This window comes from Aythya fuligula, chromosome 1 (genome assembly GCF_009819795.1).
Source record: "Aythya fuligula isolate bAytFul2 chromosome 1, bAytFul2.pri, whole genome shotgun sequence".
Lineage (NCBI taxonomy): Eukaryota > Metazoa > Chordata > Aves > Anseriformes > Anatidae > Aythya > Aythya fuligula.
In genome coordinates this window covers 2,876,282-2,900,155 of record NC_045559.1, presented here as the reverse complement: position 1 = coordinate 2,900,155, position 23,874 = coordinate 2,876,282, and the positions used below count along the sequence as shown (strand labels likewise).

Here is a 23,874-nt window from a genome sequence, read left to right as displayed (position 1 = left end):
AGTGTTGAAAGTTGGATGGGGGGGAAGGGTTTTGAGACAAAACAGTTCCCCTCCTGCCCACTCCCATTAATATCGTGGATGAATTAATAACCCTGTTCCTGCCTGGAAAGCTCATCAGAAAGAGTGGCCCAGGGTGCTACATAAAAATAAATGCCAGACCCTGCTGCAAAGAGCCGTAACGCGGCCCCCAGTGACTTGTGAAAAATCACACGAAGACTGTGTAGAAATCTCAGCCCTCAAACTCCAGATCCATGGGCTAGGGCATTTCTCTTTAGTTCATCCCTGTCAACTTTAAAAGAAAAAGAAAGGCAGAACAGAATCATTGTTTTCCCCTGGCATTTATTGAAATGTCATTTGAATGAGACCAAACAATGCTTTATGTCCCTTTGGGTAACTCATATGGACAAAAGTCCCTAAGAACAGGGAAATTGCAACTCTGATCTAGTTAATGGGTATTAGAAGCACAAAACGCTTTCAAATGCACACAATTATTTTCATCTGCTAATTAAGTGAGGGGGTGGAAGCTTCTTTCTAGCAAATATGGTAATATATATTGATCAGAAAAAAAGAAGAAAAAAAAAAAAAGAAAAAAAATGATGCTTCTCTACCAAACCCTGAGCACGATGCAAGGTTAAGGGACTTTAATTAATGAAAAAGCTTTTTTATGAAACGGTGCCACCACTCAAGCAGAGTGTGGACTCTGACCTCCAGTTAAGTGGAGACACCTTTTAAATATGACACCGCTCTTACGAGCATCTTTCCAGGCCAGATAAATATTGAGCAGCCGGGCTGACAGCCCAGGCTGTCCTATTCTGCCCTGCATGGGTGGTAGGTATCCACTGCTGAGGTGAACACCCCAAAATTCACAGTCCAAGGTATGGCTGGCTTTATACCACCGATCTTTGAAGGCATCACCCAGCAGTCCAAGCATCCAGGTTGGACGAGGTGGGTGAGGATCCAGGAGGGATCAACAAGCTGTGCCCACAGGGCACGTCTCAGACAGCCCATAGCATCGCTTCTCACCATTACACCGAGAGCAGGAGGCCACGTGTACATGCACTAGGAGGCACAGCAGGGGCAGATCTATAGATATAAAGGACCTCCAGACCCAGTGTGCACGTTTCAGAAGGGTTACTACAAGCTGTACCCAGTCTAAAAGGCCCCTGGACTGGCCACGTATTAGCACTGGCTATAGTCTTGGATCCGATCTGCTGGTTTGATCTGTTCGAGAGGAGCTGGGGTCACGCAGGCTGAGTTATTCTGAAATGAGGATAAAAGCTGGCAAGTAGAGATAACTGGGAGATGTGTTGCAGAGATTCGTTCCTGAACTGAGTACATTTAAAGCAGCAGTGTAGATGCATCCACAAGTCCTGTGCTGTTTACTACCGAAAACAATTCTTTTGCATTTATTTTTAAGTCCAGACTCCCACAGCTATCAGACGCCCAAGCTGCCACTGAAATTAAAGGCTTCTTTCTCTTTTAGTACACCTGGATTTAGTTTCTTACTCCTCCAAGCACAAACAGAAATACAAATTAGCTCTTTCTGTTATTTACTTTGATATCTGCCCTGCTTGTCTTGTTAACAGAAATATAATGAATTTCAACCGCAGCCAGGAACAAGTGCTTTAATTGTTCAGTGCTACACTGTTTGCAGGATTATTTTTCTTTAGGAGGCACAGTCAACTTAGACTGAGTCCCACATGGATGGTAAACTTGCAGAAGCTAACCTGCAGCGTTGTTTTTGCTACCTGAAAGGTAATATATTTACTTTCACCCCACTGGGATTCTTCTACAACTCAGACCTGTACAGGACAGATGCCAAATTGCCCAGGATGGCAGAATTATCATACCACAGGGGTGGAGAGGAGTCTTTGCTGCAGGATTTAACTGATTAGCTTGAGGACAGCAAGGCAAGTACCAGTGTGTCTTCTACGAGCAATAGATGGACGTAGCCCTACCTAAAATCTAACCTGGAGCTTCTTTACCTAGCAGGACAGACCAGAGCTGCTCGAGTCAGCTCCTGGTGCAGCGTCAAGGTTGTTCTGCCATAATCTCCAGTGGGAAGAGGAACAACACTCGTCCTGCAAAATTCTGGTGGTTTTGTATTTATTGTGATTTTTCTGCTGCATTTCATTTGCCACTGGTGGTACTGAGCACCCAAGTTCCTCGGCAGAGTCATGGAGACCCAGCTGGAACAGGATTGCTCGGGGCTGGAAGTGATTGCACCCAGCCCTGGGTATGGGGGCTCACGTGCAATGCTGAGCTGAGCGGGGTGCACCCAGAAATAAAAATTCAATAAGGCAGGGAAAAGTAGACAATATTCAACAGTCCTCCGAAGGGAAAACTTCCTTCTAATCACAGGTTTTTATCTTGCTCCAGATACTGTGCGATGAATTTGGTAGAAGCCAGCAGAGCCCAATGGAAATCCAGAGAAAAGCAACATTATCCGGTGAAACATCAGACAAATATCGACTTCTCCGAGAAAGGCTTACTCAGACGCCCTCGGAGAGTCAATATTTGGTGGGGAGCATTAAAATTTCACAGGGCCTTGGCCAAGGTGACTTTCTGCAAGTCGGGCTGAGCTCTCGGGCAGCAGATCTGCCACCCCTGGGCAGAGGCAGTCCAGCTTTCAGCAACCCCTGGTTATTGACAGCAAAGCAGCATCCATCTGCCTTTTGCTCTGCTAGGGATGAAAGTATGCTGTTTGTGGGGAAGAATTGTCTCCTTTCTGTCTAAGAAACAAGCCCAAGATCCCAATTCACCCATTGCAAAGGAGGAAAGGGAAAGGCAAACCTAGAGACCACGCTGATGGGTGCTTCATAAATACAGCTGACAGATCAAAGAGCTTGGTAGGAGGTTTTCTGGCACATTACCCCATGAACATTCCCTGTATGGCCAGGCTCACATCCAGTTGCAGTGAAAGGGATATTTCCTGCTCCATGGGAATTGCCAGTCCCTATAAGCTTTCAGGAGCTCATGACTACATTTCCTGTGCATTACAGCCCATTATGCAGATGCCTTAAAGTAAATGTAAATCACATCAAGACTAATTATAAAGAGCTTTTTGGCTGCGAGAAGCGAAGTGCTTTGAGATGGCTCCTGATGGTTCAATGGCCACACGTCTTTGCCCTCTTCCCCCCTCTCTCTTCCCCCTCCCTCCGTTCACCCACACTCTGTGATGTCCCGAGCCCTAGGAGAAGAGGCCAGCAGGGCTCGCTGGGTTAATTAAATCAGCATCGTTTGCTGTCTGGAGCTCAAGTGACAAACACGTTTCTGACCTTGTCCCGTTTGAGGGAAGGGTGGTTTGTGAAGCATGACAGCAGGGCAGTCCTCCTGCAGCCTGTGCTCACACGTCTCACCCAGATGAAGGCATCGCCACCCAGCTCCTCGTTTTCCCCCTCTTGTTCATGGGGACAGAAAACACCAGCACATTTTTTCCTCTATATTAAGGCTCCCCCTTTCCTGCTTCCCTTCCTGGGCCGTTGTGGGGGAATAAGATGTCAGGGGATGAGGAAGACTGAAAGGGACAGCTCCCCTCCTCCCCACTCAGGCTGTGAACACAAGGCTAATTCTATTAGCCCAGGCTGTCCATTAGCCAAACAGCCCCTCACCAGCCCAGCCCGGTGCATTTGCAGATGCATTAGTGTAATGGTGCTGTGCTTTGCCAAACACATGCTGCCTTCCACCCCAGACAAGCTTCCCAGGCACAGAAGGTGATTTTCATATATATATATACATATACATACATATATATATGAGATATATATCTAAGTTTATACTGGAGCATCCAAAGTTGTCAGCAACTTCAGAAGACACCCACCACACAGAGGGGTCACAGAACAAAGTTCGTGTTCTGTAACACCCTTTGAAGTCCAATACAAGTAGGAATAGACATGTACATGAGAGTTCATCACACAACTGTTAGGCTTATGTGCTTATGATTTGCCAACTATTACAGCTAGGAAAAAAAAATATATATATATATATATATAGGGAATCAGATTTATACATATATATATATATATATATATATATATATATAAATCTGATTCCCTATTTTCTGCCTTCCGTGCTTTGAGGTTTGCAGAAATCTGGCACGTGCAGGTGGTGACTTTCTTATACTAGTACAATGGTGTTTCCTCTTTGAAGTTGGAGAGGGAGGGATGTAACTCAGTGGTGGGTAATATCTATGTGACACGGCTTTTCTCTTGCCCTGTGATCTGGCATGGACAGTACAGTGGATCCACAAACATGCTGGATCCACCAGTAGGTCCAGCTTTTGTGTATGATGTCCTATAAGTTTTCTGCACTGCACATCCCTAGGAGAGGCTACAGCCAGAAGCTGTAATCACAAGAGTTTGTGCATCATCTTCCCAGTCACCCACAGCACCCCACCACAGACCTGTGGTACGACAGAGGAAAGATGTATGGAAAGATATAAGCTTTCTGCTTATGGCAGAAAGATGTAATGGGATTTCTGCCACTAGGGCAACTCATCCACCCCCCGTCTGCACCAAAAAAAAAAAAAAAAAGTGAAGTCAGGAAAAGCCTGTGGCCTCTTAAGAAATCTAAGAAAACACTAAGGAGACAACAAAATTCTACGTCAGGTCTGAGTTTCACTTGACCTCTGTCACAGCCAACAGGAGAAAGAGCAGCACCCCAGCCTAAGAGCAAATCACAGAGCCAGAACAAATATTTTTCCCCGCAAATTTGGCAGTAAATTCAAGGCCGCTTTCCAGTGGAGAAACAACAACAACAACAAAAAGTAATATTTTTGAGAGGCAGGGACAGAAAGGAACAAATACAAGGAAAAAAAAATCCCATTGAAATACATCGGGTATTTCCAGGGACCTCACCGAGCTGGGAAAGAAATTTTCATCAGCACAGTAGAGCAGCTGGCTATTTTTCTAGGATCCAAGGGAAAATGGTTATGCTAAAACCTGAAAATAGTGCCTTTATATAAGAAAAATACTATTCAAAACTACAATTATTTATCAGGTATGATTTGTCCTTCCTTCCCTTAAATAGTTGGGTGAAGAAGCAAACATAGACATACACTAAGTCATCTGCATACATCAAATAAGGATATTTTGGAATTCAAAAGGTCATTTTGTACCAGGACCAGCTCTCTGCTGTTCCTCCAGGTAGGAGGTACAACAACCTAAATCTGCCTGAGCACATCCCCGGGGAAGACAGGGGCAAGGAGTCAGTGCGATTAGTTGGTTATATAAACTTTGTGCCACAATTAGTAGTAGGTCGATTGATTGTCAGCCTAAAAAGAAAGGCTAGGAGAGAGAAAAGGAAGGCTTGTGTGGGAGCGGGGAGAGCCTGCAATATTTGCCCTGAGCACTTTTATCTGTTTAACTATGAAAATTAATGAAAACAAATGATAGAAGGCGATAAATGGATCTGCAGCTAGCTACCCTCGCAGAGGGATGCTGATGCACTGTTTGCACATCTAATGTTTGTTTTGAGACTCCACGATCTCTGCAGGATGCTTCAGTGCATATGGTGTTGTCACTGTATTTCTTCTGCCTTCTTAATTTATTGATCCGGGGTAGGAAAGTGTCCCCAAAGCCCTGGATGGGTTTCTGAGCCTCCCTTTGCTGGGAAGCGGGTGATGCACCCCAAGGACACCAACCCTGAAAGAGCTCGACTGCAGAGTTGAGTGAAATCCTGGGTGCTGAACAGCAGCAGGAGCCACCATCAGGTTGCAAAGCCAGGGTCCCCCCATTGACACACTAAAAAAATAAAAAACAAAAAAATAAAATCTTTCTAGTCAACGACACAATGTCTACACCTGTACTTTTTGGGCACCACCACTGGCTGGTTGAGAAAACATCACTGCTGATATTCCCAGCCTCTTCTAGACTTCTTAGTACACAAGGACAAACAAACAAACAAACAAAACAAAACATCATCATCATCATCATCATCATCATATTATTATTATTATTATTATTATTATTATTATTATTATTATTATTATTATTATTATTATTATATTTTATTTTCCAGCTGTCATCAGTTTAGAAGCACAAATGCAAGGCTGGGAAGGGATATCACAAATCCATACTGAAAAAGATCACGTTCCCCCAAATAGGGCCCATACCTGCCTCCTCAGTAGGGCACAAACAACTGGATTTTGGGGCCGGGGATTGCAGAAGGTGTTTTTCTCTTCGCCAGCCCATGGTTAAGATGGACTGTGCAGACATTGGGTGTGTTTTCCCAAAGGTGTGAGCTCAACCTTGGGAAAGTGCTGAGTAAAGGGGTAAGTAATTAGTGATGGATAGCATGTTCACCAAGTCCATTAGCTGGAAAGAAAAGCAAACCCACAGCACGCTCAGCTGGAAAGAAAAGCAAACCTACAGCATGCTTTGCATTCCTTCCCGGCATTTTCCTGCCTCCTGACAGCATCCCAATGACCCCCCGCATGTCAGGTGGCTCCCCCCAGCTTGGTGCAGCTTCACGTCTCACGGGGGACTGGCATTTCCAATCAATTAGACATGTCACCGGTGAATTTCTCTGCTAATTACTGGAGTTTATTATGTCTAAAGCCAGGTTAAATGCAGAATTCCTGAGGTCAAACGGGGTCACCCAGACAATCAGTTCCACATTTGCCGTAGCAAAAGAGCCCCCCCATCATCAGTCACTGCCAAGTGGTTTGTAATGACCAACCTGCCAGTTAATGGCCTGAGGTAAAAGTCTTGGGGGTTGATAATGCTCTTACAGAGGGGGAAAAAAAGGGAAATGGTGAAGAAAATGGCCACCTGGAAGTGGATTATAGCACAGATGCATGAACCCACAACCCTTTGTTGGTCTGTTGGGGTGCCAGGAGATGGGTTTCCTTTAGAGTTATAGAATCAGAGAATCATTAGGGTTGGAAGAGGCCTCCAAGATCATCTGGTCCAACCACCCTCCTACCACCAATGTCACCCACTAACCCATGTCCCTAAGCACCACGTCCAACCTTTCATTGAACACCCACAGGGATGCGGACTCCACCACCTCCCTGGGCAACCCGTCCCAATGCCTGACGGCTCAAGCAGCTCAGGCATCTACAGAGAGCAAAAGAGTCTTCCACCACACTAGTTTCTGATTCTGATCCAGTTGCCAAATCCCCTGGGGTTTCAAGGGTGTCAAGTGAAGCCACAATGAAAGCAAAGGTGGTCCCAAGTGAGGACCAGCAGGCCACATCCCATGAGTTACTCAAAGCTGTGCCGTGAGCTCTGTTACCTCCTTTTTCACCCCTTCTTTGGTTGGTGATGGACACGGTGGTTGGGAGATGGTTTTAAGCCAGGGAGAGCCCAAAAGGGCTGTTTATGAAAGGCAGAGCTTCCTCCAGAAGGAAAAGAAACCCATCTCCCCATCTGTTCTGGAGACCGAAGGCTTTCCAAATCTCTCCTGGCTCATTTCCACGCTGCATCCTGTGGGTGAAAGACGTCCTGTCCCTTACCAGCATTTTGCTCGGAGTCGACTGTAGCAGAGCATGAGCAGTTCAGCCCAACCACAGTACATGGGGAGGCTCAAAGTGCTCAGTGTTTGCAGTAGCAGCTGCCTGAAGAGCCCTGCCTAAATGTCAGAAACATATAATTGTTTTCAGAAACAATTACAGGGAATGCAAAAATAGCAATCAGGGAGTTACGTACATCATTTCCATTCAATGGCTGGCAGATGAGTTTATTTCATGAAGAAGCCAAAAGAGGACCCCTCTAATTGTTGGCACTTCAAGCTCTATGTAAAATACAACAGGTTTAAAGGCTTCGGGATGGCCAGAAGCAAAACACCTCCTACAGCCAGAGAGGTCAGAGACACTGTCAAGTTCTTCATGGTTTCTTGCATGGATTTGGCTGTCCAAAACTCTGTCCCCCAAAAACTGCCCAGGAATGGTTTGGGTTCCTTTCCTATCCTGTCTGGATGGGGCTAACCCCTTTGGGGAGAAAAAGAGCTGAGCTCTACCAGCACAGGTCACACTGTGACATTTGGTTTTGGCGTGTACCCTGATTTATTGCATTTATTAGTACAGGTATTGGGAGATAAGGATACCTTGTCCTGATGGAGATAAGGCTGGTACAAATGTCTGCCTGCCTCCTGTGTGCCAGTACTCTGTGAATTCAGGCAGAAAAACAGGAGTAGTGTGAATCAACCTGGAGTTAATACTCCATCAAAACATGTCCCTGCTGTGATGATTGAAGGAAACTGTGCTTTCTGGGGCAGAAACTACCAACAAGTGAACTTCAAAAGTGCCTGGAAGGTTCCTTCCACAGAAAGCTTCCCAAATGATGCCATGAAAGACAATGTATGAACATTGTCTTTCATCCTCAAGAAACCCAACTTGGTTTACAAGCTCATGGGTACACCATAGTCACCCGTGGATTCAGGCTCTTGGAGAAGGGGTACAAGAGTAGTATTGCACATAGGAGTTCAGGACTATAGGAAAAGAAGAATCCTTTCATCAGATGAATTAAAGGAGAGGATTTCCAGGTAGACAGAAAGCCATGAGCAGTGCTGGGATTGAGATGATACAGCAGGGCTAAGAGTTTAAAAGACCATTATCTCAAAGAGCCCCAACATTAACCTGACTCAATGTCGTGTGGATAACTTGGCAGAGAAATTGTCCCGTCTACAAACAACACCCACTGAATGGGCAGGCAGCCACCTACTGATCGATCCACACAACCCTTTGCATTGATTTACTGCCCCCTCAAAACTGCTTAACCACACGAAAACCCCAGGATTGCCCTGTTTGTCATATGGACACAACCTCGTTACAGTGCTGGGTGTCTTCCTGGGTTGTCAAATAAGAATAGTAATAATAATAATAATAGTAATAATAATAATAATAGTAGTAATAATAATAATACACCAAAAAATAGATTTCAGAGACTCCCATTACATCATCATCCTGTTAGGAGATACTACACGAAAATCATTTTCAGGGCAGTTGAGTACACTTGTATCCAAACACAACTGGAAAATACAGCATGACATCAAAGTTCTTTTTATGACAGAAATGAGCATAAAAGCCAGCTCGCCTTTCAAGGGCAGGTTGTGGAATGGCTTCATTTTCCTGGTCCTACTCCACTCATCTATGATGATAATGGCTATATCATGCAGTATAAAGTGATGAGAGGGATTTAGCGGGGAAATAAAGCAAGAAAGGCCCAAGGCAAAGCAGGCAAAAGGCAGCAAAAAAATCTGGGGCACTTTTAAAAGTTCTCTCTGGGTCTGACAACAAAATGGTTATTAATCCCCATTAACAAGGAGCAGGCTTAGGAGATCGGGGGTATCACACACAAAATAAATACTAGAAAATAATACTAGAAAAAAAGCTTAAAAAGTAAAATTAAAAGGTTAAGCCCAAGAGGCATGAAAGTGCCTGTAGTGAGGATTTCCTGAGGCAGGGTCTCTGTCCTGCCCGGATCCTCCCTCCCTGGGAGCACTGGTGGCCAGGCTGGGCTGGACTGGAATACCAAAGCAGGGGCTGATTAACCACTGGTGCTTTCAAGTGACCTGCAAATGTAAGGTCTGAGTGTGGCAGCGGAGAGGAGGAGACCTGGCTGTCACTGAGATTGGAGGAGACAGATGTTTAATGGAGTCCAGGATTACAGAGCTGCCAGGCTTCACATATAATCACCAGCTTCTTCGGTTTCCTCTTTTCTTCTCCCCTTCTTCTGGGTCTGTTACAGGGTCAGGGGCTGGGGGAGGAGGGGATGGAGATTTTCAGATTTCCAGCTAAATTCCTTGAGCTGCCCTTAATACTCTAACCTATTCCCAGCTGAAACCACAGCCTAGCAGTCTGCCAGGGCTCAGAGTGATGGGAGTGGATTTTTTTTTATTTTATTTTTTGAAAATAAGACTATTTCTCTGTTCAGCAGACTGTGTTTGGCTCACTGAGGCCACACCACAGAGGAACAACACTGCAATCAATAGTGCCCAGATGACCCCGGGCCCCAGGGGAGGCATCTGCCCTACTTCCCACCCATAGCCTACCCATGAGGATCAATAATCCCTGCCACTTCTCACCTAGGGAATGACTCTACAGATGCTTTTTGTATTTATGGGCATTGCTCTACCTTTCCTCCAGTCTTACTCATTCAATTTTTTTATGATTTTTTTTTTTTTTTTGGTTTTTGTACAAAGGAGGAGAACTAGTGCTTTTTGAAAGCAGAGCCCCAGATGAGAGCCACTGAATTAGAAGGATGAAGGATGAATGTTCCCACTAATAAACAGGGGAGAGGAGGAGGAGGAAGGCCTGGCTGCTGCTCAGTCCAACCAACCCATCTCATTCCTCACACCACAACCCCCAAAAAAAACCTACAATTGTGCTCACCACAGGGATACCTTGAGGCAAGGAGTCCCAAAGCTTAACCACACCAGGAACACAGCACCTCCAAAGTCCCAAAACTTAACCACCCCATCCTTTATACGAATGCAGCACCTCCAAATGCCTCTATGCATCCTCCAGCTCCTGTGCTGCCTCCTTGAGCAGCCCACGGAGGGAGCAGCTTGGCATGGGGAAGTTTCTGGCATGCTGAGAGATGAACGCTGACATTAGACATTGCTGAAGCTCAAGCCAAATTCAGCTCCACAGATGGCAAAGTGAAAGCCATAATTCTGCCCCCAGATGGAAGAAACATATAAGAGAAAGTAAGTGTGGAGTTTAGGCACAAATAATGCCACCACCAAGACCAAACATAGGTCCCAAGACTGAGGGATGGTGGGAAACGCAATCTCAGATGCCCGTGCATTTCATGGGATGGAGAGACCCTGGTGGAATATCTTACTCTGCCATAGATGGCTCATCTGGGGCATTTCCAAGACCTTGAACTGGCTCCTCACCCAATCACCCCATTTTTCTGTTACATACATCCCTCCTGGAGCACACAACAAACCCAGCAGGAGGTGTAGCGCGTCCCTACTCTTACAGCTGCTTGCTCCTAGGATACCCAAATGAGTTAAAATCAAGCTAAACTCTGACTTTTTGCCATAATATGCATTATGCTGATAAAGAATTATTCCGAGAGAGTCGGCAGCACAATGTGCTGCAGTTTTGCCAGTGGGCCAAATTGCTTTTATCGTTCTTGGCTGGCATATACGGGCTCTCACACAGTGTCTTTTCCATCCTCAGCTGAGCATCCATGCGGGTTTTTCCAACCATGCAGTCATTTCTCAGAGGGCATCTGACCTTATTTAACAGGCCCTTAATTAGGTGAAAGCTAATGCAGGGAGAGCAGAGTTCAGCCTCCGATATTGCTGAGGGTGATGAGTGGTATTTTAAGGGCAGGCAAGAAGAGTCAGAGAACAAAAGTTGCCTCCGCCGCCAGCTGGGATTACACTCACGGCTTGTTAGAGATTGACTGAACTCTAGGAACTTCTCTTCCCTACATGTTTTGTCCAGGAATGCCCCAAAGCAGGGTATCAGGGCAATGAAATGGTCAGTTCAGAGCCTCATTCTTTTGAGGATGTAGAGAGAGCTAAACATGACGCATCTTCATAAATAGAGATTATTTCTGCATATTATTTGGGCCTCTTAGAAGCTCTGATGACCCTGATCTTACCTAGCACGTCAGCCTGGTCCAGGAGCAGCCAATTACTCCAACACAGGGACCATACTGCCAATATCCTTCCCTCCTAGCTTTCAGAAGTTGAAGAGTAAAGTCCTGCAGAAGATTTAAGCATCTCCAAAGAGTGAACGTGCACAGAGCGGTCACCTTCCATGCACAGCAGCCCCTTCTGCAAGATGACAGACACTGCCCCCAAAACCTTCAAGGCAACAGAGTTAATGATAGACATCTGCAACAGCAATGCCGATGTTTATGACAGCTTATGGGTGTCTCTTTTTAATCCCCGGGTCAAAAAGTCAGATTTATTAGGCAATCTCAGCATGCCGTTTTCAAACACGGTAATTCCTGTCTTTTCCGGTGTCTTGGACCAATGATGAAAAACATGGTCTGCATGCAACCTTATGGCTCGCAAACAAACAAATGCAAATTAAAAGGAAAAACTCTTGAGTTATTTTTAAAACTTGTGATCTTGAGCCAGTGTTTGTGAGGACAGGCTTGGGCTGACAATCCCTTGGAAACAGCCTCTCCAAGCCGAGGAGTTAATGCTAATTGAAATCTTGTACAAAGACCACATTTGAAGAAATTAAGCTATAATTAGGTAAAGTTATTAATGATTGCTTTAACTAATTGATATGATAACACAAGCAGCAGACAAGATTTTAATCAGTGGTCACGAAATCAGAAGTAAACCAAGCAGTCACCACCTCTTCCTTTGCAGCTAATTTGCACACAATAATTCTGTTGCAGATAGTGACTCAGAGGCAAAGGGAAGAAGAATAAATCTCAGGAGACAAATAGGTAAAAGCTTCCCCCGTTTTAATGAGAAACAGACAGAGAAAGGCCAAAAAGAGCCTGTCAACATGATTTGTGATACCGTTACTTAATTTTTACCAAATGCTTTTTCTGCCATGCTTTAGTTAAAGTACATATTTATTTGATATTTCATTGGCAGCGTTTAAAAGAGACCCCCGCAATACCTATCTGATTCTGCTACGCATGGCCCTCCCAGTCTCACCTTTGATATACTGTCATTTTTTAGGGCATGATAGCACAGATATGGGTTATTCTCAGGTCCTGGATGCCTTTCTGCCAGTTTACAGGGAAGAAGCACAACTTTCCACTCACCTGCACAAAACCAAACTGCCTGCACAGACAGTGACAGCAAATCTCCTTCATTGAGTAAAAGACAGGGTTACTCATAAACCATTTGCAGAGTCTTCTCTAACCATTAGTTAAACCAAAAGGAGGAGACAGCTCAAAGCCTTGGAATTTTAATAAAATAAAGTTGGGGCCTCTTGCTGTTTGCCTTCTGTTTTTTCAGCCTTTAAGTTCGTTTTCTCTAGCTCTTCCCTTTGATCCCCCGATATCAAAGGGAAGAGCGAAGTTTCTCATATCTTGGAGTTGCTTCCAGGTGCTGCATCAGCTCTGCGAAACCCAGAGCTGGGAGAGACCCAGGAGCTTGACATGCTGAAATGGAGGTACTTAGGGGTAATTTTCCAAAAACTAGTCCAGTACCACAATATAAAATAACATCCTGCCCCTCCTGACATGCAGAGGTTGTGTGTAAATATCATCACTGCAGCATTTAGGAGGCAAGGAGAGCTGGTCATCCTGCAGTGTGGGGGCAGCTGGAAGAGAAGAGAGCAAAGGAAAAGGGGTGCCAGGAGTGGAGGAGTAACAGAAAAGCCTGAAAATGAGAGGACAGGTGCTGAAAGAGGGATGGGGCTTGGAGAGAGGCAGAGAGAGCAGAAGAGGGCTGAAAAAGGGATTTCAAACCCTGCAGAGAGCTCCAGGGAGCTTGTAGGTTCAGGCGTCTATCTTGGTAGGAGAAAGAGGGTCAGAGAGAGGTGAGAGGAGGAAGAGGGACCTGAGGAAATGTGTGTGTGTGATGGGGAGCAGAGGAGATGCAGAGACACTGAGGATTTCCTTCCCCTGCTCCTCCAGCATTCCCCATCTGCTCCTCATCCCCTCACATCAGCATGTGAGGCACCGGGCTCTCTGCTGTCTGCACACCAGGAAGAAAGAAAAAGAAAGAAACAGCCCAAGCCTCCAACATACCCATATCCCCAAGCCCCCAGGGAACACGTCGATGGAGGGACAAGTGAAATTCAGAGAGATAACCAGAGAATTAAAACCCCGGAGCAGCTCCTTCCCTGCTGTTACCACACAAGACCTCCCGGTCAGTCGGAAACCCCATCCTGCTTGTAGGTTTGGTGGCAAACCTTCTCCTCTGCTTCATTTGATCACTCTCCCTGTAAAGTATGTATTTATTATATATAGCAGAGCCCTTCTGCTGGTGACAAGCTGCTGCATCCTGCTCCTGAGAGCAGGGCATGTCTCAGGTAGTGGTCGACATTCAGGGAGCCTGCAAGGGTGGACCACAGGGCTGTGGTGGACGAAAACCATCTGGGACAAGATGAAGAAATTGGTTTGTCATTGGGGTTCCCATTCCCACTGAGGATTGACGAGTGATGAAGCCGAGCCCAGGAAAACTATTTTTGATGGAGTAGTTGAACATCTAACAGAACTGCTAGTATCTCTAGGGCACAGGCAAGGTTGAGCCCTGAAGACCGAGGTTGGAGAAACTTTGGTCTATGCCTGCCTTTGGAAGGGTCAGGTCAAGCTTTCACCCTCCTGTCCCTCACCTCCACAGACCTTGCAATATTTAGGGATTTCTGTGGGCATTGAAAAGTTTTGGTAACTCAGGGCATCGTCCATTTATGAAAAGGACCAGACTACATGGCTTGTACAGCAAAGCTAACACATCCTCCCCAAGGCCAGCCTCTTCCATGCCACTCTCCATCATGTCTTCAACCCCTGCACCTTCTCCATGCCCTTTTCACTAACCTTTGGGTTTCAAAGATGGGTGGGTGGAGGTGGTCTAATAAATGACAGGGGAATCAGGACTGAATTCTCCATGGGGTTCCACAAACAACCTCTGTGGGGTCCCAATCATCAAAATGAGTCTGCTCACGTTATAGTGGTCAGGGAAATGCATGTAGTTAAAATACCAGCAAAAATACATTCTTGGAAGTTTCTGGAGGAAAAAAGTTACTTTTCTCGTCCCAAATTTCATTTCTTTAAGGAAAGGGGGGGTAGGAAGTGAGTGAACAGTGGTAAGACTGGGACTGTTTTCACTGTGGCACTGCAGAAGACATCTCATCCTTCCCAGCATGGAGCAGATGAGAAATCCCAGCTCTGTCACCACCACTCCTCACCTTTCTCCTGGGTTATTATCATTTTACAGCCTTGCTTATGAAGATGAATGGACAGAGTTGCTCTGCTCCCCACGTCGTATTTGAGGTATGTGAGGGCTGGAAACACAGAAGCCCTCACAGAGACAAAACATTTAAAATAAAACATTTCAATCAGAGGAAACGACCATCACAAATAGCTTGGAAATGATCAATTCCAGACAACCCCAGCCACCTGAAGAGGATGTGAGGAAGGTCTGTAAAATCAAGACAGGTGAAGAGGGGACAATCATTCACTCCTGCTTCTTATAAGGCAGAAATTAGTGGGTGGACAAACATAATAGTGGAAGAGTGGAGAGGACACCATGGCCTGCTGGAACACTGCTGGAAAGTGGCCTCCCAAACACAGACCCTTCAGGCAGTTCATGAAGGCAATAGGAAACATTTCAAGTTGTTTTTTTGTTTGCTTGTTTGTTTTTTTTTTTTTTTTTCTTCTGTCTGGTGCCATTTACATGGTGCAAGGTCAGGAGAGTAATATTTATGCAATGAATCACTGAACTATAACACAGGGGTGAACACACCACACTTGGACTGGGTGCTGGAGCCATGCAGTAGGGCACCCACATCACCCTACCACATTTCCTCTTGGCTCTGTTTTTTACCTAGGCATCCTAAAGATCCTCACAAGCACGCACAAATTAACCAGTTACAATAAGTCCCTGCATGTCCACAAGGCTAATTGCAAAACAATTAATTTCTTCATGCAAAACTAGTTCTCCCAACTTAAAGAGCAAACTTCCTTAAAGTCAAGCACTGTGCTGAAACCAGCCACAATTCCATGTTGAACACCCAGACTGGCTCTTCCCCAATCTCTGGCTGCTAATATTTTCAATAATACAAACACTAATAACACAGCAGGAATGTCACAATAAAATTGGCCTGCACCCCAGCAGGCAGTGTCCCACACTCCAGATCACCGCGTCTCAGAGAAGCTCCAGCTTCTCCAAATACTCCATTTGGAGCCAAATGATTCAGCGTTGCATTTACCCACCCTATCCATGTCGGTGGCAGATGCAGCCACAGTTTGAATGGGGGTGGAGAGCAACGTGGCACGCAGCAGATGCGACAGCAGCTCCTTGTCACATAGCCAGCAGGACATGGACCGCATAAGGCAACACTTGGGGGTGTTTTCTCCCCCCATGGTCTGTGCCCCAGCCCCTCAATAATCTCCATCAGTGTATAAATGCAATGGTTTCTAAGCACAATCATTAGATATTTAACACAGCACAAGGCTCTTTTGTAGGAGCTGTTTTCACTCTGAGAATTTCAGGCCAAATTCTGCCATCCGTTGCATGGCCAAGCCAAAAAACTTCCCAACAGTGTGGTCTGACAGGGTTTCTTACCTGCTTCTCGGACATGATATAGAGGTGTTCGTGATCCACTGAGAAGGCCATATCCCGTAATACGGGGCCGGTGTCCACCACCTGCACGATCTCATACTCCAGCGTGTTCTTAGTGGTGCCATCCACACGGATCTGCAGGGCAAAAACAAAAGCAGGCAGAGAACATGAGTGTTTTTCCTCCTTCCATTTAGACTGTAGGACAATCCTTGGAGAAAAGCATTCTCGTTACATTTTTCAGACAACAACCACTGTCATCACAAAATAAACTTTTCCCCTGCCTCCTCACTTTACGGATAAAGCAGTTTAACCGCTTTTTTTTTTTGGTCCCATCGACACAAGAGAACTGAAGAAGAACAATCCAGAGCCTGCTCATTTTTCTCTGGCACTATCAGTGTATTACTGTTGTTGACTGGACAAATCTACCCAGATGAAAATGGTGGCACAAAGGGCAGAATTTGCGATGATGATGTGCAAAAGAGAAATAAAAAAACACACAAGAGCCTACCAGACTGACTCACTCAAATGCTAGTCAGATGCTATTATGGTTCTTATTGCTAATATCCCATGGGGCAATATATTACTGCAGAACGCACAACACAACACAGGCTATTTCTCTTCTTGATGATCTGTATCTGATATTGAAATCTGTCCTGCACAAGTACGGGACCGTACGATTCCAGCCACATCTCATAACAAGGTGTCACGGAGGAGCATCAATAACTGGGATGATGAGAACGGACCTGATACACAGCCCTGGTCTACCCCTGATAGGAAACCAGTGCTATGGAAGAAAGTGCACTAAACTGTAGGTTTCTGTGTTTGCTGGTCTCAAGCCAATTCCTAAAGATTGGGCTGAAAACCAGCTGGAGAAGGTTTCTAATCCTTTCCGTTAGTACGATCACAATTCAGGATAATCTAGCTATCCATAGGACTGTTGGGTCCCTCTGGATATTCAGGAAAACCCATGAGCATGTGTTTCAGAGTTGCATCCACATTACTTCTCTCCCTTGCTATCTTCAGAAAATCTTCAGTTCCACAGCAACCCAAACATTACAGTGCCCTTCTCTAGAAAAAACAGAGTTTTAGGTGATCTGCTTTGTGCTCCACATCACGACCTCCATCCCTTCCTGAGTAAAGCAGGTCCCTGGCTTCCCTGATTTGTAGTTGTGTAGTTTGATAATTGAGGGGAAAAAAAAAAAAAAAAAAAGGGGAAAAAAAAAAAAAAAGGAAAAAAACACCCAAAAGGAAATAACAAGCCCTGGAGAAGCGATGGTATCAAGACCCATTCCCACTGTTCCCTGGCACACAGTCCACGAGCTCGTTCCTTCTGTCTCAACCTTTCAGCCAAGAAACTGAGCCTGAATCATCTTCTGTGTAAGAAAGGCAAAGGGAAATGAAGAGAGGGAATGACAGAGGGTCTGGAAAGCCTAAAAAGGGCAGCACTGATATACAGATTTTTATCTTTGTCCTTTCCCTATCTACCCAACCATATGACAACACCATATGACAAGAAAGAAACCTTATTCTGGAACGACGGGGGACATGAGGACCTGGAAAATAATCTTCCATAACTCTGGAAAGATGGGGGACATGAGGCTGAGAGGATTTAGGGGGCTCTCTGTGACAGCAAAGGGTGTGGAGGGTGCTCAGGGATGCTCAGATCCCATGAGACTGCCCAGCCTACGTGGGGCCGGGCATTGACCATTGGGCTGGGCAATGCAGAGGGGAGGATTTGAAGTTGGTTTGTGGTCTGGATGAGACTGGTGATGACAGCAACACACTCCACAACCTTAATGCAGATGGAGGTTGGGGACTTAAGGCCAGCACCAAACCTCCCACCGGCTCTGGTTGCCTGGAGGAAAGGGCTCACTCGTGTTCCTCCTGGGTGCCTTGAGCTCCTTCAGGTCTCTACTGGAAAGCAGTCACTGGTGTGTCTTACCCAGGAGGTTAAGGGACAAGATGTCAATGGGATTAGTGTGAATCATTCCCTTTAGGACAACCAGAAGATAGGAAAGACACATGGAAAGGACTGAAGGTCAAAAGATGCGGGTGCCTGTATGATAGGGCTCTGCCCAGGGCAGCCCAGATGCCCCCACAGCAGGACCCTTTCTGATTTCCCATAGGGAATGCACCAAGTTCTCGCTGGCAGGGAGCAATGTTTGGGCTCTGCCTCAGCTTTTCCTCCTTTCCCCATCCCCTGTGGGTGCCTGTGCCCACCAGAAGCCCCTTGATCTCATCGCCGTGCTAAACAAACCTGACGTCTTTGTCAGGTCTTTGCTTTGACCTTGATTTCTCAGCATCATCAGGGTCAGGTCTGTAGGCCACTGGATATGTAAGCAGCCAATTATCACTCCAGGCTCAGTCCTCGTCCTCAGCCTTTGCCAGGCCCCATTAGAGGAGAAGGAGCTCAGAGACAGAAGAGGCAGGCTGGAGAAACCGCCGAGCTAACAAACGCCAGGCACAGCCCCCAGGGATCTGTGCTACGGGCTTGGGGCAGGTAAAAGACTCAGAGAGGTTTCACGCTGGGAAAACAGTGACACTCGGAAGGGATTTAACAGCTATTGCTGACCTAATTGGTGGCAAAATCATTATTTTGCAGAGGAGTGGGGGCTCATTCCTCTGTACGTGTGCGTTTGCACACACGTGCACTTGTGCCTCCCGACAACAGCACGGAGATCTCTTCCTCTAAGCTAAAGCTACGAAATAAAGGAAAAAGAAAATTCAGAAGGCGGCCAGAAAGTCTGGCAGGCATTCACCCACGCCACACAGGCCGTGCGAGCCCCGTGCCAGCAAGGAGGTGATTATCGCGGCTCGCAGCCAGGCGTCTGGCTGCTAACTCAAGCCATCCCCTATCCCCTTTTAAACTCTGCCCCTCGTGTGTTCGACCCCAGGCGTAAAGCCCGGAGGGTTCCCATCTTCCCTGCACATTCTTCTCAGGGACGAACATCAAAAAAAACTCAGCAGAAGTTGGAGTGTTTAATTCCCCGCTCGCAGGCATCCATTAGCAGCAGAGCAGTTGGGTTTGGGAAGGAAAAAAAAAAAAAAAGTCAAAGAAGAGCCAAAGAGCCTATAAAGGGGAAATGAGAAGATTCTCATCAAAGCCTGCAAGTGATCGGCGGTGATGTCAGGGACGCAGATACGATCTCTGCTAGGAAATCTTCCCAGCCTGATGATTGTGGGGAGCTCAAGGCACGTAGCAGCGTTTTGCTCTGTTCCTGCTCTCCTTCCTTGGCATCAGCTACAAGTCCTAGGTGGTAGAGTTTTCTTCTGACTAAGGGATGGGTATTCTTACCCTAAAGATGTCCTTATCAGGCTGTGGGATTAGAGCTCAGGGGATATTTCTCCTTGAATCTTGCCGTGAACCATGAACCATGAGCACCCCAAGGCCTCACCCAACCCCACCACCACCTTGTACACCCCCAGGACCATCACCCACCACCTTTTACCCCCCGACACTGCTAACCCCAAACTACCCCACAGCCCACACACGTGTGCAGAGCTGACGGGGACCCGTTGGTTCAGGCTGCACGTTAATCCTGCTTCCTGGAAGGCTGCACTCACTGGGCTTCGTTCTGCAAAGCCGGCTGCTATTAAAACATCAGCATGATGCTTCCCGAAGGTCAGCCACCAGGGGACCCATTCTGGCAGCTGTTTGTTTGTTTGTCTGAACATTATTTAGGCCTGGCTGTTTATTTACATCCATTGAAGTATCAGACAATAAATATCCTCTCCCAGTAGCAAACAGATGCTTGCACTCGAATGTTCTGGCTAGCGCCAGCTTCAAAACGATCTCCTTAATGAGCAAACAACACTATTAATCTTTAAAGGCACAGGCTCTGGCCTTCCCCGAGCTCTCACCCTGGCCATGGCTGGCCCTACAGGCATCCTGGCAAGGAGCCCATGGGTCTGGAGGATGAAAGAAGGTAAAAGATACCTCCCGTCATTTTACCGGTGCCTTTCAGTGTTATCTGGGTCCCTCCAGCTGCTGCGGGATCCACAGGAGAGCAATGCTTGAACGCAGTCTCCTGGGCAAGCTGGTGGCAGATGTCTCAATCAGACCTTAATGACAGACACAGGTTTTCAAGGTTGGGATCATATGGCTATTGAATTAAGGGGCACGATGAATTCTTTCAAAGCATGGGCATGATCTTAAAAGGGACAACGAAAAACGTTGGGGTTGGAGGATTAAGAAGGAACCGGTGCCTGCAAGCACTTAGCCCCAGTGTTGGATGACAAACCATGGTCGTGGCCAAAAAAACAAAGCTCTTTAAGCTCAACAAAACAACAGAAACACCTGCCTCCCAGACCATCATGACCATGGAGCTCTCTTAGCATGCTCATATTTTGCTAGGCTGGATGGCGATGGCCTCTTTTTGGCATTGGCAAAGTTGGGAAGGCTCTCCCAAATTGCATGTCTCTGTATGCAAACAGCACAGGTTCATCTGTAGAACACCATTTCTGCTAAAAGCCAGCAACCACATGGCTTGTGTTTCAGCCACGGCCTGATACCATCAACTGAATCACTGTTTGGAGCACATGAACATTGCCCCATTTTGTTTTATCCAAGAGAAACCCAGTCTGTACACTTTGTGCTATCTGCTCTGCTGTGTAAATCCCAGCAAATTAAGCATGGACAAATAGTTGTCTTCAAAATTGTTTTCAAAAGCTTACTCCATGGAAAAGCTCACAGCACTCCTGCTACCACATCAGCTCTATTTTCCTGTCCCATTAGCCCGGACTTGTCACTGGCAGCAAAAATCGGCATCGTTTCCACCATGCTGGTTGAGTTCAGCTGCTTCCTACTCATCTAGAGCCATCACCTCCTGCCCAGAGCATCGTTCCTGGCCCTGTAGAGCCAAAATGACACCCATGCCCACACGCACACATTAACTCCTCTGGATAAGGCATTTTAAACCCATCCAGGTCCCCTGAGACGTGGTCAGGAGCAGGATTACAGGTGGATGATGGCTGGCCAAGAAGACAGCCGTAGACAATGGTTGGCTGGTTGTCACTGCAAATAATTAAATCGTGCAGAATCAGCAAACCCCGGGCTGATGAAAAAGGGAATTCATCATTGCCAGCCCCAGTGCTCGCAGCCGGCACTGCAGCAGCTCCCAAATCACACTGCAGGTTTACTTTGGACACAAAAATCACCCCGTTTCCCAAGGGAGGTGATTAGGCAGCTGCAAGGAAGATTGTAAAGGTGGCTTGCAAAGGCAAAGCCTGAGGGATCACAGAATCAGATCCCTCTGCCTCCACCTGGGTGCAAGGGAGCAAAGGCGGTGGCACCGGCTCTGAAAGGAAGAGAAATATTTTTTGGACAGGGAAAACCAGACCTGGCAGCACTGCCTCCGTCCTGGCCGTTCCCCGAGGCCTCCCTTCTTTGTCCGCCCTGCCTCTCCTTCTCCCAGGGCTTCTCACTGAAATCACCATCATTATTTCTCAGTATTGGATTAAGGCTCAGCAAACCTCATTTCTAGGAGATCCAAGCGGCCCCGCACATCAATCCAGGCTGCTCTGAGCAGTGCCCAGCCACAGCCTTACGACTGCACGGGGGCCTCTAATACTTTATTGCTTTTCCAATATCAGTTCCTCCCCGTTTTATGAACCTAATGTCCCCCAGCGGACGCTGGGACTGCTGGCTGCCGTTCCTGGCACGGCGAGGGGGGCAAAAGCACAGCAGACAGAGCATGATCTAACGTCAGGCTGTTATGATGATAATCTATTTCTGCTCTTCCATTGATTTGGGTTCCATGAAGTAGCTGCATTGATCTGGGCGAAGACGGGGAAGGGGCTGGTGATGCGCCCCGTTCCTCCCCTTCCCCTCCGTTTTGGCATGTGTTTTCCAGTCGAATCATCTGTCCTAATTTGCCTAAAGCCTATTAGCAGGAGATCAATTTCTAATAACACACGGTATTTCAATAACCCTGTCCATCTACCGATCCAAGAGGCTTTTAGAAACACTAATTGAAAAAAAAAAAAAAAAAAAAAGCAGAGGGTGAGGCATCTCCTCCTTGTGCCTGACAGCCAGCAGCCCTCTCACTTCTCCCGCACAGATGTTTCGAGGTGCTGCTTGTGTGAACGGTGCCAGCCCCTCTGAGCACACATCTCAGAGCACCTTCAGCCATACGGAGAGCAGGACCCTGGCAAACCAGGTGTTCAGCCTCAACCCTCACTCTTTCAGCACTGCCCAGGCCCAGATGTGTGGTGACGGCAGCCACGGTCATGCAAGCCAACCTGGGGAGGAGACCAACCCCGGCATTTGGCTTCCAAGGCAGCCTAAACTTGCAACTTTTCCCCAGTTTTCACCTCTAAATCTCTGTCCCATACCATCCGCAGGCATTGTACCGTAATCCTCCCTCCACATGAGTATGTGACATGACTCCTAGATGCTTCAGGGGCACTGGGTTACAAGGGATCAAGCCTGCAGTGATCTCAGATACACTGAAATGAACCGTCTGCTTTGGTCCTGCAAGCCAGGAGACAAACTCACAGCAGGTAGAGTCCTTTCTTTCGTTGCCCACCGCAAATGACTACCGTGCCATTCCACTTCATCTACCCACCAACACATAGAGCAAGAGATACTTCTGCCTGCAATGGATTTATGAGCTAAAATGGACGTAAAAAAAAAAAAAAGCCAGCCTTGCATTCTGGGCTTGGACAGCACCTACCATAGCAGCTTGATGGTATCTGCTCCCAGTGCCATAAAAATAATACTTAGAGCTTGAAGCTGCAGGGCTTGCCCCAAACTGAAATAGCTGCACTTCAAGCTTCAGAGATGGACACGGGGGGGGGAAAAATTCAAGGAGGTGACCGGGTCCTTTCCCTCTCTTGGCAGGGAGCACATCAGGTGTGTGCAGCTCTCACGTCCACCAGCCCATTCTTTGACAGATGACATCATTTCTGAGAGCATGGTTTACATACGCTCCCCTGGCGCTCCCTGATTGATAAATTAGACACTCACGAGCCACGTGCTAATCAATGCAAATCATTAGTTTGTAACAACACCGGGCAGGCTCGGCAGAGCTCATTTTTCAAGGTAATGGTCTGCCAAGTGATTGGTGTGCAGCAGCGAGCCCTGCCAGATCTAAGGGCAGGCTGCTGGCTCTTACCTATGGCATGGGGCTGAGGCCTCTGCTCTCCTGTCCCCGTGCTGAGGACTGGGCTGTGCTGCTTGATTCAAGAGCCAAAGCCCCAGATCTGTTCTTCCTTCCCCTTCCTTCGCATGGAGCATCACAGCTCCTGGCCCTTGCCTGAGCTCTGGTGACAGTGGCCACCTTGGTCCCAGGTATCTCGGATCTATGTATCACACTGCCAGGCACCCCAGGAACATTTGTACTTATTTACTCCTAAAATAAAATCCATTTGAGACTGAAAAAGCATGCTTTGCCCCTTTTCAGTGGGAAATGAAGCAGGATGCTGAAAGCATCGACCCGTAGCTATGTCCTAGGAAATGGCATCCTGACCACAGTGACAGCTCTGAGATTTGATGCCTGCATCAGGCATGTGTTTGGCCAAACTAATAGGACGTTTGAACACTGTAGCCACCAGATTTTGTACCCAAAGTTTTGTCTTCAGGCTCTTAAACGTGTTGCCCAGCTGAGCGGGTACTTCGGGAAAATAAAACTACATCAGGGAAAGGACCTGATACCACTGACCAGAGACAAGGGAGGGCAGGAGCATGGGACAATTTTGCCCATTCCTCAATCT

General features: G+C 46.8%; 1 protein-coding gene across 2 annotated transcripts in view; it reads right to left on the bottom strand.

Annotated features, from left to right (window-relative positions):
* Positions 1-23,874, bottom strand: part of PLXNA4 (plexin A4) — a 403,695-nt gene that overhangs the window by 188,593 nt on the left and 191,228 nt on the right. For both annotated transcript variants that reach the window (XM_032202674.1, XM_032202682.1), the window contains exon 4: positions 16,165-16,296. In XM_032202674.1, the coding sequence (XP_032058565.1) occupies positions 16,165-16,296 (132 nt within the window). The remainder of the gene's footprint in view (positions 1-16,164; positions 16,297-23,874) is intronic.